Raw genomic sequence first — 15,117 nt, 5'->3', positions numbered from 1 at the left:
TGCAAAACCTAAAATGTAATGCGGTGACCCAGATCTGTCTCAGTTTTCTTTGACGGCTGCGCATTTAACCTTTGTCACAAGAATGCCCCTGGTTTTTGTTTCCAAATCCGCAGTGAGGAGACAACACTCCTGGTCACCAACAAGTGGTGGCAGGGTATGGGGTATGTGAGGGGACGGGGTGCAAATGAAGTTAAGTCAACCAAGTAAGAACCGGAAGTAAGTGGCATGCTGCACCTACCCAGCCGGTAGAACCCATAACCTCTTAGCCTCGAGGCGTGGTGGACAGGAAGCTTGCGTGCAGGCAAACAGCAGAGAGCAAGGATCAGTTGCTTCAGGAAAGAGCAATGAGGGCGGCCTTCTTCCTTCAAGGTTTAGGTTTTGCACAGTGCTGTGGGGGGTGACGTCACTTGTGGAATTCCCGCAGTGAGCTGGCTCTGCCTCGGGGCAGCAGGAGGATCCAAAGGGTGGTGTGACCGCCTTCAGGGTCACATCCGGCATCCGTGAACACTGTGTACACCAAACAGGCCCCGAGTGGCATTTGAACAGCTCTGAAGAAACACAAGGGCCCACACTCCTTACCTGGAAGCACCAGGCTTGTTGGGTGGCAAAAACAAGCTTGCTAAGTCATCCATGATAACACGAGACAGGGGTCGTGCAAAGTGCAAGGGACAAGGAGTATGACCTCCCTGGCCTAGAGTGGAACTCAGATCCATGAGCCAACTCCTTTATCTATCTCCTCTAAAGGAGAAAAAAAAATAATATACATATATATGTGTGTGTGTGAGTGTGTGTGTGTGTGTGTGAATGTGTGTGTGAATGTGTGTGTGAATGTGTGTGTGAGTGTGTGTGTGTGTGTGTGTGTGTGTGTGTGTGTGTGTGTGTGTAACTAAGACCCAGGTTCTCACCTCTCACCCACCTGACCCTTGCCTTCCCAGCTCGATGCTGAAGGAGCTGAGTGAATGACACTCATTTTCCCACAAGATCCTGGGGCTGGGCTTCTCCCTGTGCAGCCCAATCTCCAGTCACTTAGCTAATCTGAGAACAGCAGGGTCGTGGCCAGAAAGTTTCCATATGACCCTATCCAAGTAAAATTCAAGGCAAGTAAATGCCCTCAGGATTAAGACAGCAGATTCAAACTTCCTGGAGGAAAGTCCTACAATACCCGTTGGAAGAAGTGATACCCCAAATGCTTTGAGGAACTTAGAAAGGAGTTCCTCAAAGAAGCTGAAGGCTCTTTGTCAAAGAAAGAAGTGCATTTCCAGGGGGAGGCAGAAGCTTCATGCTGCACTTTACCCTCCAATAAGAAGGCGGCTCGTGTAACTGTCAATTATGTCATTACTGCATGGAAAGCCAGACCCTATTATGTCATGGGAATGTCTCACTTTCTCTCTTTAAAATCACCAGGATTAGATGTTTCCCAAACCAGCCTCACAATGGTTTTTGCCCTTGAGATCTTGAACTTTGTTGTAGAAATAAAAACAAGCCTCCAGTTTTGCTTTTACTTTCCTGCCTCAAACACCTGTTGCATGCAGAACTACTCACTCACTGGTTTCAGACAGAGTGGGAAGCGTATGCGAGATGGTGTCCTTGCCATGAGGGTGCCTCAGCCCAGAGCAGCAACACCAAGCACACCAAGAGTCCACAATGTGTGCAGAGAAATGATTCCGATCCGAGGGAAAGGCCTCTCCAGCCAGAGCAGGGTCCCGGTGTCCAACCACCTCTGCCTGCCCTTAGGTCCAGGTCTGTGCAGAGTTCAGCTCCAGGGCCTCCCAAGGCTCTTCCTTTGAGCTTGCCTTTTTCCTCTGTGCCTGTTTGAGTGGATATCTCCCTGCCCTCTCCTACACACACCAGAAGCCTGTGCCCTCTGTTTCATACTAACATGGATGAACTTGTCACACAGAGCCCCCACCTTGGCAGCTCGGAGTTCCCACCCATGTTTCTTCTGCTATGTACGACTCTGCAGAGCCACTGTATACCTTCTCAGGAACCCTCTCCTCCTCCTCCTCCTCACACTCCTCCTCCTCACACTCCTCCTCATCACACTCCTCCTCCTCACACTCCTCCTCATCACACTCCTCCTCCTCACACTCCTCCTCCTCACACTCCTCCTCCTCACACTCCTCCTCCTCACACTCCTCCTCCTTACACTCCTCCTCCTCCTCACACTCCTCCTCCTCCTCACACTCCTCCTCCTCCTCACACTCCTCCTCCTCACACTCCTCCTCCTCACACTCCTCCTCCTCCTCACACTCCTCCTCCTCCTCACATTCCTCCTCCTCACATTCCTCCTCCTCACACTCCTCCTCCTCCTCACACTCCTCCTCCTCACACTCCTCCTCCTCACACTCCTCCTCACACTCCTCCTCCTCCTCACACTCCTCCTCCTCACACTCCTCCTCCTCACACTCCTCCTCCTCACACTCCTCCTCCTCACACTCCTCCTCCTCACACTCCTCTTCCTCACACTCCTCCTCACACTCCTCCTCCTCACACTCCTCCACCTCATACTCCTCCTCCTCCCCCTCCTCCTCCTCACATTCCTCCTCCTCCTCACACTCCTCCTCCTCACACTCCTCTTCCTCACACTCCTCCTCCTCCCCCTCCTCCTCCTCACACTCCTCTTCCTCACACTCCTCCTCACACTCCTCCTCCTCACACTCTTCCTCCTCACACTCCTCCTCCTCCCCCTCCTCCTCCTCCCACTCCTCCTCCTCCCACTCCTCCTCCTCACACCCCTCTTCCTCACACTCCTCCTCCTCACACTCCTCCTCCTCCTCACACTCCTCCTCCTCCTCACACTCCTCCTCTTCCTCCCACTCCTCTTCCTCACACTTCTCCTCCTCACACTCCTCTCCTCCCCCTCCTCCTCCTCCCACTCCTCTTCCTCACACTTCTCCTCCTCACACTCCTCCTCCTCACACTCCTCCTCCTCACACTCCTCCTCCTCCTCACACTCCTCCTCCTCACACTCCTCCTCCTCACACTCCTCCTCACACTCCTCCTCCTCACACTCCTCCTCCTCACACTCCTCCTCCTCCTCACACTCCTCCTCCTCCACTCCTCTTCCTCCTCCTCACACTCCTCCTCCCACTCCTCCTCTTCCTCCTCCGCTTCCCCCCTCTCTCCCTCCTCCTTGTCCTTGTCCTCCTCCTCCCACTCCTCCTCCTTTTCTCCCCCTCCTTGTCCTCCTTCTTCCCCCTCCTCCTCCTGCTGCTCCTACTTCTGCTGCCCCTCCTGCTCCCTCCTCCTGCTCCTCCTCCTGCCCCTCCTCTTGCTCCCCCTCCTCCCATTTGATCCTTCTATTCCTCCTCTAGATCCTGCAGCTGATCCCACTCCTCCTCTTTCCTCCTCCTCCTCCTGCTCATTCTCTTCTTGGTACTCCTACTCCTTCTCTTCGTCCTCTTCTCATCACCCATTGTTCTGTGGCCATTGGCAGTGTGATCACTATTGTAATTGCTTTGATTTGGTGTCCATAGCTCCTGGGTTTAGTGTGATGCTGTGGCAGGGTTCTCTGTCCTCTCTGAGAAGTTCAGGGACTGAGTCCCCACATGTAGGCTCCTCACTGAGACTCCCACAAATAAATCCAGAAGAGCTTTGCATGCCAACAGACTGCAGCTCAGAAATGCAAGAGCCTCAGGAAAGCCTGAGGGCACTCCAAAAGGTCACTGCTCCCTGGAAAACAATCAGAACACACATTGCATGCACCTGCAACACTGCAGCTTCCAACAGAAACCCCAGAAACCAAGGGGAAAAATTAAAGTGGGTAGAAGGAAGGAAGACCACCGATGCAGGGTCAATACTGGGAAATGGCTCTCTCACCAAAGGCAGTCTACAGAGTTCGTGAAATCCCACTGGCATTCTGCACATGAACAGATAAAAATAATCATAAAACCCACACAGAAGACAAATAGACAAGGTATTCCTGAACAACGTGTGTGTGAGTGTGTGTGTGAGTGTGTGTGTGAGTGTGTGTGAGAGTGTGTGAGTGTGTGTGAGTGTGTGTGAGAGTGTGTGTGAGAGTGTGTGTATGAGTGTGAGTGTGTGTGTGTATGAGTGTGTGTGTATGAGTGTGCGTGTGTGTGAGTGTGAGTGTGTGTGAGTGTGTGTGTGTGTGAGTGTGCATGTGTGTGAGTGTGTGTGAGTGTGTGTGAGTGTGTGTGAGTGTGTGAGTGTGTGTATGAGTGTGAGTGTGTGTGTATGAGTGTGCATGTGTGTGAGTGTGAGTGTGTGTGAGTGTGCGTGTGTGTGATTGTGTGTGAGTGAGTGTGAGTGTGTGTGAGTGTGTGTGTGTGAGTGTGTGTGTGAGCGTGTGTGAGTGTGTGTGTGAGTGTGTGTGTATGAGTGTGCGTGTGTGTGTGAGTGTGTGTGTGAATGTGTGTGTGTGAGTGTGTGTGTATGAGTGTGCGTGTGTGTGTGAGTGTGTGTGTATGAGTGTGCGTGTGTGTGTGAGTGTGTGTGTGAGTGTGTGAGTGTGTGTATGAGTGTGTGTGTATGAGTGTGTGTGTGTGAGTGTGTGTGTGTGAGTGTGTGTGTGTGAGTGTGTGTGTATAGTTGTATTGCTGAATGCATGACAATAGCCAATTTCAAACTATACCAGAGCACGGTACTGGCACAGGCAGGCATGTAGGGCAGTGGAACAGAGAAGAGGTTGGAAATACACCCACGCAACTATAGTCACCTAATATTTTACAAAGCAACTGAAAACACATACTGGAGGAAGGACAACCTCTTCAAATAGTGCTAAGAACACTGGATACCATGTGTAGCATGGCTTTTCATCAAGAATACAAAAACTGAAAGCAACCAGTCAGGCATCATGGAGCAAGTCTTGAGGCAGAGGCAGGCAGATATCTGTGAGTTCAAGGCCAGCCTGGTCTACATAATAAGTTCAAGGCACCCAGAGTTACATAGTGATACCCTGTCTCAATAATAATAATAATAATAATAATAATAATAATAATAATAATAATAATAATAATAATAACAACAATAATTTTAAAAACAAGCAAACAAACAATACATGCCAGTGAGGTTGTTGGGGGAAAGGAACCTTTTTCACACTGGGCATAAATTAGTGCAGCCACTGTAGATGTTAGTGCAGGTTCCTCAAAAATAAAATAATTTAGCTACACTACCACTAGGCGTGTATCTGGGACATCTTACTACAGGGGATCATCCCTGAACATCCATGTTTACCCTTCACAGCAGCCAAGATAAAAATCAGCCTAGGTGTCCATCAACACATGAATAGGTGAAGAAAGCATAGTCCGGACACACCATGGAATTTTATTTAGCCATAAATAGCATTAGTATGCCACAGGCAGGGAACTGTGGATCACCACGTGAAGCAAAGTAAGCCAGACCTGAAAGGCTGTGTGCTCTCTCCGATGTGCAGAAATTTGAGTTTCAAGTGTATGAGGTGGAGGGGGGCTATTTGAATTAAGGAAGGGGCCAGTAAGAGGAGAAGCAGGAGCAAAACAGGGTGACAGGGATGATTATAAGGAAAGAAAAATAACGGACACATGAGGGGAGGGGAAAGGACTCTGGTGACACTGATCACCTGTCACACTGCTGTTTGTCTTGTCTATGACACCTCCCTTGCAGATTCTTCTCTCTCACCTGGGTGTCTCCATACCCAAAGGTGGATCAGCGGCCAACTCCTAGCTAACCTGTGCCCCTGGTAGGCTTCTTAACCAGTGAGCTTTACTTTAATATGAGCCTCTCCAGTCAGATTAGCCGCCTCTCTGGCTCTGAGCCCCAGTTTGTCAGGGACTAAACTCTGTCTTGGCTCTAAGAGGCAAGTGGCTTCCTTTCTGGGACTTGCTTCTCTAGCCCCCAGGAGCACCCTGGGCATCTATGCAGAGAAGTCTGTACCTCTTGCTTCAGGTGTCTCCTGGTGAGCAGGAACCTCCCAGCCCCTGCAGCCTAGCAAGAGCCTGTGGGAGAAGGGGCCCATCTTTGCCAAGCAGAGCACAGGACTCATCTAGGGTCAGGACTGAACTGGTGTCTAACAAGATAGTTTGAGCATTTCTTTTAAGTGGAGCCCTCTGAAATGTGACCCTTGTGTCTAGCTTCCCTCACTCTGTGCATCCTTGTAGCATGTGTTGGTGTATCATTTCTTCCCACAGGTAAAGGGCAACATAGCATTTATTCACCTGTGGACTGAGCATGCATGTTTAATATTATTCTTCCACCCAGTAAGTGTATGTGACAGGCAGAAATGCCAGCTCTGGGACCGAGGGACATGCCCGCTATTCACAGCTCTCTGTCTGCTGGGAAGTGGAGGACGCTCATGGGAAGAAGGACTCATGAGAGTGTGGACAAAATGCAGCCAGTGCTGGGGTATAAGCTGGAAGACGCAGCAGGGGATTGCTGGAAGAGAGAAGACTGAGTCCAAAGTCGTCAGAAAGCCTGAGCAGCCATTAAGAGGGGACAGGAGAAAGGAGTGGGCGAGGAACGAGCTACTGTACCCCAACAGCATGCTCCTCCATGTGGCTGCAGCAATGTCAAGAGCAAGGAAGTGGCCTGGGGACCGGGGCTAAGAAGGCTGCTTGCACCATGCAACAGGCTGAGGCTTGGTCCTATGGGACAGAGCCAACAAGGAGCTTCAGGACAGATGCATGTTGCTATTCATAAGCTGAAGGAAGGCTTAATGATGGTCATATCTGTGCCTGAGTTCCTTCTGGAGGACAGAGAGGGCGGCCCCAAGTCAGACAGTATATAAGCAAGGGTCCAGTCAGATGACTGAGATAGGAAAACAGTAAGATCTCAGGAAGTGCAGGTGTCCAAATAGGTGTGGTTTGGTGGCCATTTGCCTATGAAAGTAAGGAGGGAAAACTGTGGGAATCAGAGGCACAAAGGTCATGTGGTCTCCAGGGAGCGTAGTTAGTGCCACCACAGAGCCCAACACCAGAACCCAGAAAAAGAAGAGCTGTCAGTTGTCCAGTGTCTGGGGGCCTCACAGCATCCCCCATGAAGAGATTCTCATGACAACAAGCAGTCCCCTCCTAATGTTGGTGCTACATGCATGTAGGAAGCTTAAAGACTCTTCGTGGTCCCAATGACCAGTATGCTTCCTTTGACTCTTTTTGACAGTAACAATAACCATAACATTTGTCACCATAAACTATTGCTATGATAGACACAGAAACACCAGATGAGAGTCTGCAAGGCTGGTTCTTTCAATCAGAACAGAGGGGCTCAGAGCAGAGCTATCCACTACATACCTGGCAGATGGCTGTCTTCTGTCTCTACACGCAGAATTGACAGAAGATGCCAAGGGCAACATGATTGGGCTCTCCAAAGTGGGGACTCATGATTGAGAGTTCTCCGGGTCCCAACTCCATAGAGGAAGGCAGTTTGTTCCCAGGAAGTGGCTGTGACTGATTCCCAGGCTCAGGAAAGGGACAAATAAGAAACAGAAACAGCACTGGTACACACAGAAGCCCAGGAGCCCAGGGTGAAGAGAAGCTCAAAGCCTGGCTATGCAGACAGGATCTGAGCTGAGGGGGCAGCTTTCAGACAGCATTGAGCAAGTTCTCACAAGGCAGGACCCAAACCTGTGAACTGTAGGAAAGCTACTACGCAGAGACGGTGCCTGTCCTACTGACCATTCATGCTTCCTGTGCTGTGTGGCACTCCCTGCTCAGATCACTAGCAAGGGATCATCTCTGGTGGACCGGGAAAGACCTCCAGTCCTGTCGGCTACGGCGTGTGTGCCTTTTGCTGTCTGGTGTTAACGATAAATTACACCTGTAATTAACAAGAATCTTGTTCTGCTCTGAACAGGAAGAAGATGAGGAATGGAAGATGTCACCAAGTCTTTTCCTTCAATTGATGGAGGAAGGAAATAGCTTATACAAAGGTCAGCCCCAGAGCATGCATGGTACTCCAGGGGTCGCCCTGTCTGTTGAGTGCGCCCAGGTTCCAGTATGTGGACAGGTCTTCAAGTAGTAAAGCATGGTTTGAGCTTTGTGTAAATCCAGAAAAAAAAAAAACCAACCCTGTCCCTTTCCAGCCTCTTATGGTTCATAAAACATAGAGTTGTTGTAGTGGCTACTGTCCTAGTTTAACAAAAACAACCTGGGAAAGAACAGACTGATTCCAGTTTATTGTCTGCCATGAAGGGAAGTCAGGGCAGCTACTCAAAGGCAGGAACCTGGAGGGAGGACCTGAAGTAGAGATCATGTAGACGCACTGCTTCCTGGCTTGCTCCTGATGGCTGCTTCTCGTAACAGCACCGCCGGCCCAGGGCTGGCACAGCCCACAGTGTGCTGGGCCCTCCCGCATTAGTCATTAATCAAGAAATGTCTACATAGACTTAGTTACAGGTCAACCCAGGGAAGCATTTTTAAAACTAAGACTCCCTATTCCCAGATGACTCTAGTTTATGTTAAGCTGGTTAAAAAATAAATAAATAGCCAGCATAGTTAGTTTTCCGTTGTCAACTTGGCACAACCCAAAAATCACCTGGGAGAGTCTCAAAGAATTGTCTAGATGAGGTCAGCCCATGAGCACGTCTGTGGGGGATTGTCTTGATTATGTTCATTGATGGGAGAAGAGCCATCCCACTGGCTTGAAGCCCTGGACTCTATGAGTAGAGAGGGCTTGCTGGGTGACAGCAAGGTAATACAGTTCCTCCCTGCTCTTGACTGTGGCTATGTCGTGACTGTTCAGCTGAGCTCCTCCTTCAACTTCCCTACATTGATGGACTGAAGCCAATGAACCCTTCATTCCCTAAGTTGGTTTTTTGGTCAGGGTATTTGTCACAGCAACAGAAATGAAACTGGGAAAATTGAGGAGAAACACACATGCACAGGCTGGAAATGTTCGAGAGCTTTCCCCAGTTTTGCACTCCTCAGCTCATCACGTTCTTACTTAGTGGCTTGAAGAAAGGAACTACATTAAGGAAATGAACTCCATATGTACAAATCTTAATCCTCTCAGACCAAGACCAGTCTCAGTTCTGACAATTACTTTGTCCACGGTTCAATTCCATTAGTGTAGCTAGAACCTGGCAGGGTGTGTGAGGGGACGGGCTCTGCCCTTTCAGAGTTCTTCATCATAATGTTCCAGGACTGTTATCCAACGCCTTAGCTTCACCATACCCTTGGGATAAGTCTTAACAGCAGATGATTGGCCAGTGGCCCTGGTCCATACTGCTGTTGTAGAAGTTTCTGAGCAATTAATAATGATATACAGAAGAAATTTCTTTAAATGTCAGTCAATCAGGGACCCTCCTTCTCAATCTGAGTTGGATCTGGAAAACAGTGGATCAGGTAGGTAGGTAGGTAGGTAGGTAGGTAGGTAGGTAGGTAGATGATAGATTGATAGATAGATAGATAGATAGATAGATAGATAGATAGATAGATAGATAGATAGATAGGCAGGCAGACAGATAGATTGCTTAATGGATAAACAGATGATAGAGAGATATGGATGGATGGATTGTTGGATGGATGGATGGATGGATGGATGGATGGATGGATGGATGGATGGATGGATTGATGACTAGATAGATGATGTAGATAGATAGACAGACAGATAGATCACTTAATGGATAAACAGATGATAGAGAGATATGAATGGATGGATGGATGGATGGATGGATGGATGGATGGATGGATGGATGGACGGATGGACTGACTAATGGATAGATTGATTGATGAATAGATAGAGATAGATAGATAGATAGATAGATAGATAGATAGATAGATGATAGACAGACAGACAGATAGATATGTACAGATTTAATGTTGATTCAAGGTGTTTATCTCACCCAGTAAATTGAGTTACATCCTTAACAATTTTATTATAGTTACATTAAAGCATAATATTCACTATACTAAATATATTCTAGCAGGTACCCACTAACAGATCACTAGAAGCAGGAACTCTAAGGATTCAGAGACAATCATGATGCTCTTAGCATATGACACCTGAGTCCATTGAGGAGGAAGAAAGTCAAAGGGATCAAGTAACATTTATCCAGTGCCCAAAGCATGCAAAGACAAATGTTTTCTATGCCATGGTCATGCACTCTTCATAGGAACCAGAAAATGAACACAGTCCTTGTCAGGAAGGACCATTGGGAAACCTGCTGTTTAAAATTTGCGGTTTCATCCAAACATTTACTGACAATGGAGCAGAACAGTTGCCATCAATAACATCCATCCACTAGCACACTTGCTCGGCCAACTCTGATAGTCTCCACCATATTGGATGTGAGCGATGCTGATGTAAAATAAAGACCCAAAAATGACATGAGTCGTCAGCACACCTGCAGGGCTTCCCGAGTGGCAGTGGCAGATGGGAGGGCCCAGGCTGGGCAGTCATGTGACTGAGGATGGAGGCAGAGATGTGTCCTAAGCACAGTCAGGGCCACCAGCAAGCCACTGTGCAAGCCCAGGCCTGACCGGGGTCCCACTGGTGTTCGGGTGTGTGTGTATACAAGAACGGTGATTGGCAGGACATTGCATTGCCTGGTCTTGTCTTTTGGTCTTTACACCAACCTGTTGTGCAGTGTGTTCATTGTCTCCCACCACCAGCCTTTGCGATGGTTTCCATACAGAGGAGCCAAGTAACACCACATTCATTTTCTCCTGGGCCCTCTCCTGGGAGCCCTCCTTACCCTCACAACCATGCTAGGCCCTCCCTGGTCTCTGCTCACTGCCAGCCACACTTTTGCCTTCTCTACTCTACCTCTGTTTGGTGGCGCCATCATCCAAGATATCCTGAGCAGGAAAGACTCGAGTGCAGGACCCAGTGCCCCTACTCGCCCTCAGAATTTGGAAGACCTGACTTCTCCCTTCCCTCCTCACAAAACTCTTGAGAGAAAGGGAAGGCAGAGGAAGGCATGCTGGGGAAGGAAGCCTCCCTCATAACACTAAGCACTCAGAAGCTCCAGCCTGAACATACTAAGGAGCACACTGTGCAGAACTGACAGAACTGAGACAGCGCTCCCAAGGCCACATCTCATGCCCCACTGACACCTCTCTTGCCCTAGCACGCCCAGCACACTCCCACAGCAGCTGTGCCCCATGCTCCTCTTGTTCACAATGCTTTCCCTCAGGCCTTGTGTTAAGGCCTCACTAGGGGCCTCTGCAGAGTGGCAGCCTCCTCTCCACCTGCACCCCCACCTTGTCCCTTTGTACTCACCTCAAATGCCAAGCAATGGGTGTGTGACTTCCCATGGTGGGGCCCAAGTCCCACAGGGCAGGACCTGTCACCTTCTTGCTATGGAAGCAAGGCCCAGTCCGAGACTGATCACGTCAGCAGCACCACAATTAACACTGAATTTACTTTCCTCATGAGTGAACAAGCACGGAAATGCTATCAAATGGCGTGACACAGATGGCACAAGAATTTCATTTTCACTGCCTTTTTTAACACCCTTGCAAGCAGTATGTGAACATTTCTTTTTGACAAAAAGCAAAACTGAATTGGGGGGAGGGAGGGGCAAGATTTGGTATTCCCATGGGAAGCCAGGTCTTGCAACCTGCAACATCCTGCCTTAACTACCAGGTCCTAATGGGCACAGTCTGTTTGCATGAAATCCAAGAAGCAGGGAGAAGCCTCAAGTGTGTGTTAGCTGCAGGCCTTGGTTGTCGTTTTTCAGGTCTTCAGTAGCTTAAATGGGGATCTCTTCATCTTAGAATCCCTTTCATTAAAACCAAAGATTTGCCTTCTCAAATAATACATTAGCATTTTAATCACTAAAGATTAAGGCCCCCTCCAACCCTCTTCACCACACCACCCTCCCCTCCCTTCCATGTGAAAGGGCCCTGGCCTGCTTTTCACAGTCTTGGGATAAAAAGCTCTTTCTGGCTGTAGGAGAGCGAGGGCACCAAGTGCCCTCTGAGGGTCCCAAACAGCTTCCTGCATTTACAAATGCCCATGACATTCCTGAAGGGATTGAAAAGTGCCCTGTGCAGAAGTGTCATGAGAAAGCAACATTTCGATGGCAAACTCTGCCCACTGAGACCTTCTAGAGGGGAGATCAGAGGGCTCCTTGTGAGGGGCTGTATTATGAAGCAGTGTGTGACCATGTCACTGTGGCTGTTACAGGAACACTCGAGCCGTGGCTCCCTCCCTGCTAAGTATTCCACACTCCTACTGTTACTGAAAGCCTTGTTCTCAGAGTCGGGGGGAAGTCTCTCTAGCAACACTAAGTAAGACATGGGTCCCTGTAAATAGCAAGGCAGCTTTGCTCTCTGACGTCCTAATGTAACAGATAAACTGTGTGGTGGTTGAAAACTTTCCAAAGGCTGCGCACTGGAAACCTGTCAGGTAGTCCTCGTTAGCGAATGGCACTTTATAACACACTGAAGCTCTTTTTACTATTGTCAGGGGGAAGCATAAGATTTCATTTTAACACAGAGAAGGAAGCCAGTAGGCCAGGCATGACAATCAATCCTACCAACTTAGAAGGCTAAAATAGAGGCCTCCAGGTCAAGGCAAGCTTGGACTACATGGCCAGAGCCTGTTTCAGAAAAGGGGGTGTCTGTAAGCCCTACATTTAGAATAATGTGTATTTCAGGAAATTAGTTTATTAAGTGTAAATGCAACTTTTATTCTGTTGTAATCGTCTGGGAATCTCACTGCCTCAGTCTGCTAACCTAGACCTGGTCCTGGAAGCTTCTAGTCTCTCTGTACAGTCTAATGTGGGCCTAGAATGTTTTCGGCCTCTGAGACGTGCTGCTGAACAAGCTCACCCTTTCTTGTTTCCTCTGAACTCTGGCTGGCTGGCTCAACTCAGCTGCTCTGGCTCAAACTCCTCTCCCAGCTGACTGGATCAATCTGGCTTCTCTGTGTTTTTCCTTAATTGCTCTGCTCGACCTCAAACTCTTTCTGCCAGTCTGTTCTAATCTTCTGGCTCATTCTGTCTTCACCTGTGTCTGGCTTGTTCTCTCTTCAGTCTGTCTCTGTACAACTGTCCCCATCAAACTGCCTCTTTCTCCCTCTCTGTGCGGCTCTCCTCTCCCTCTCTACTCCACTGTGCTGCTCTCCGTAAACTCTACTGTATCCTGTACTGTGCTCTCTTCTTGTACTGTCTGTCTCTCCCTTAAGGAGCGTCCCTTTCCTCTATTGTCTCACAAGAGTTGGGCATATCCTATTCTGTCAGACCTTTCTCTGATTTGTCAATTTATCTGCCACTCAATTAGACATCACTTTCAAACATGGCTGCTTCCTTCTACAAACTACCTTTACCGTCATTGTTTGGGATTAAAGAGGTCTACTAAAGGCGTGTCTGTATTCCAGTCAGAGGGAGTAAAGGTGTGTGCTAAGGGCTGAGTCACACCACAACTAGAAACAGGGTTTTTCAGTGGATAACACAGTCTTAGGGTTCACGGGGTGATCAAATATCCTGCAACAATAAGAATATTTTTATTAACTCCCTGACACTTTCATATATGTATAAAATGTATTTTGATCATATCGACTCCCAGCTCCCCTCTCCCACTCTCCTTAAATCCCTCATTGTGTCCTCTCACCTTTATATTTCTCCTTTTTTATATATTCTACTGAGTCAATAGTGCTTCCCACGTGTACTTGGTATGGTAGCATCCACCAGAGCATGGGTGGCCACATCAGTAGTACCACAAAGGAGAACAACATCCCCAAGCAGCCATAAATGTCCAATAGATCCTTGGCTAGGGATCTATTAGCTTAGTGGGGCTTAGCAAGCCCCTTCCCCGTCTGTGTTGAAATGCTGACCGGCTTGATCTTATGCAGGTAAACACAGCTGCTGTGAACTCGTGGGTGCAATGTCATGTCTTGTCCAGAAGCCAGAATTTCATAGCTCTCATCCCCATCTTCCTGCTCTCACATTCTTTCCTCTCCTTTTTCCACAATGTTCCCTGAGCCCTGGTGACAGTAATATAGTTGCCTGTTTAGCACTTAACAGACACTTATTAGCACTTTGCCCATTAACAGCTGCCCATTCCAGACAGACGCTTCTCTCACCAGGGTTAAGGGTAGCCCCAATCTATGGGTATGGACATAAATGCTTAAAAGGCACTTTGACAACATGTCCACTTGTCAAGACAACAGTAACAGGTTCCCACTAGGACCTATGACATCCATTGCCAGGGAAGTTTCAGCATGAATTTCTTTCTGTGTGTCAGTCTTCAAATCCAATCAGACAGTGGTTGGTTGTCCCACAGTGTCAATGCCATTGGAACACCAGTGGACATATCTTGCCTTGCTGCTTGCAGGGTTCAACTCTATGTAAGACCATGTATGATGTTTCTTCCCCAGCAGCTGAATAGCACCTTCTGGCTTTGTGAAAGCTAGCCAGCAGGGAGCAATCCCCCTGGTGAGCCCCAGCTTTATCTATGTATGTTTTTAGTGATAGACACTTACCCTATGGTTATGATGGGTAGCCAAAAGTAATGGTCATAGCCTGTGTTGCTTCCATGGAATCTATGGGGCTTCGTTGACCAACAACTTCTTATAGGAAACTACACCACACCTGACAGTGGCATTTTCATCTAGTAACATGTCTTCTGGTAGAAGCATTGTCTACCTATGCAAGGTACCCTTTTTTGCCAGGCTTGTCCCCTACCAGGCCAGATGGTGATACACCTTACACTTCAGCCTCAACTCTTTCCTCACTTTTATTTTTTCTTATCTTTATTAACTTGAGTATTTCTTATTTACATTTCGATTGTTATTCCCCTTCCCGATTTCCGGGCCAACATCCCCCTAAGCCTTCCCCTCCCCTTCTATGTGGGCTTCCCCTCCCCATCCTCCCCCATTACCGCCCTCCCCCCAACAATCATGTTCACAGGAGGTTCAGTCTTGGCAGGACCAAGGGCTCCCCCTTCCACTGGTGCTCTTACTAGGCTATTCATTGCTACCTATGGGGTCAGAGTCCAGGGTCAGTCCATGCATAGTCTTTAGGTAGTGGCTTAGTCCCTGGAAGCTCTGGTTGGTTGGCATTGTTGTACATATGGGGTCTCGAGCCCCTTCAAGCTCTTCCAGTTCTTTCTCTGATTCCTTCAACGGGGGTCCCGTTCTCAGTTCAGTGGTTTGCTGCTGGCATTCGCCTATGTATTTGCTGTATTTTGGGTGTTTCTCTCAGGAGAGATCTACATCCGGTTCCTGTCAGCCTCC

General features: G+C 48.5%; 1 protein-coding gene and 1 long non-coding RNA gene across 4 annotated transcripts in view; one reads left to right on the top strand and one right to left on the bottom strand.

The window, feature by feature from the left end:
• Window positions 1-15,117, bottom strand: part of LOC102554789 (uncharacterized) — a 97,815-nt gene that overhangs the window by 17,318 nt on the left and 65,380 nt on the right. The gene's annotated exons all lie outside the window — the stretch shown is intronic.
• Drc11 (dynein regulatory complex subunit 11) overlaps window positions 1-15,117 on the top strand; it is a 115,746-nt gene that overhangs the window by 54,478 nt on the left and 46,151 nt on the right. Inside the window, exon 9 of the mRNA NM_001431271.1 lies at window positions 7,789-7,864. Coding sequence (NP_001418200.1) covers window positions 7,789-7,864 — 76 coding nt within the window. The remainder of the gene's footprint in view (window positions 1-7,788; window positions 7,865-15,117) is intronic.

Source organism: Rattus norvegicus, chromosome 9, assembly GCF_021556685.1.
Source record: "Rattus norvegicus strain SHRSP/BbbUtx chromosome 9, alternate assembly SHRSP_T2T, whole genome shotgun sequence".
NCBI lineage: Eukaryota > Metazoa > Chordata > Mammalia > Rodentia > Muridae > Rattus > Rattus norvegicus.
The sequence above is the reverse complement of the archived record's forward strand: the minus strand, read 5'-3'. Positions and strand labels throughout refer to the sequence as shown.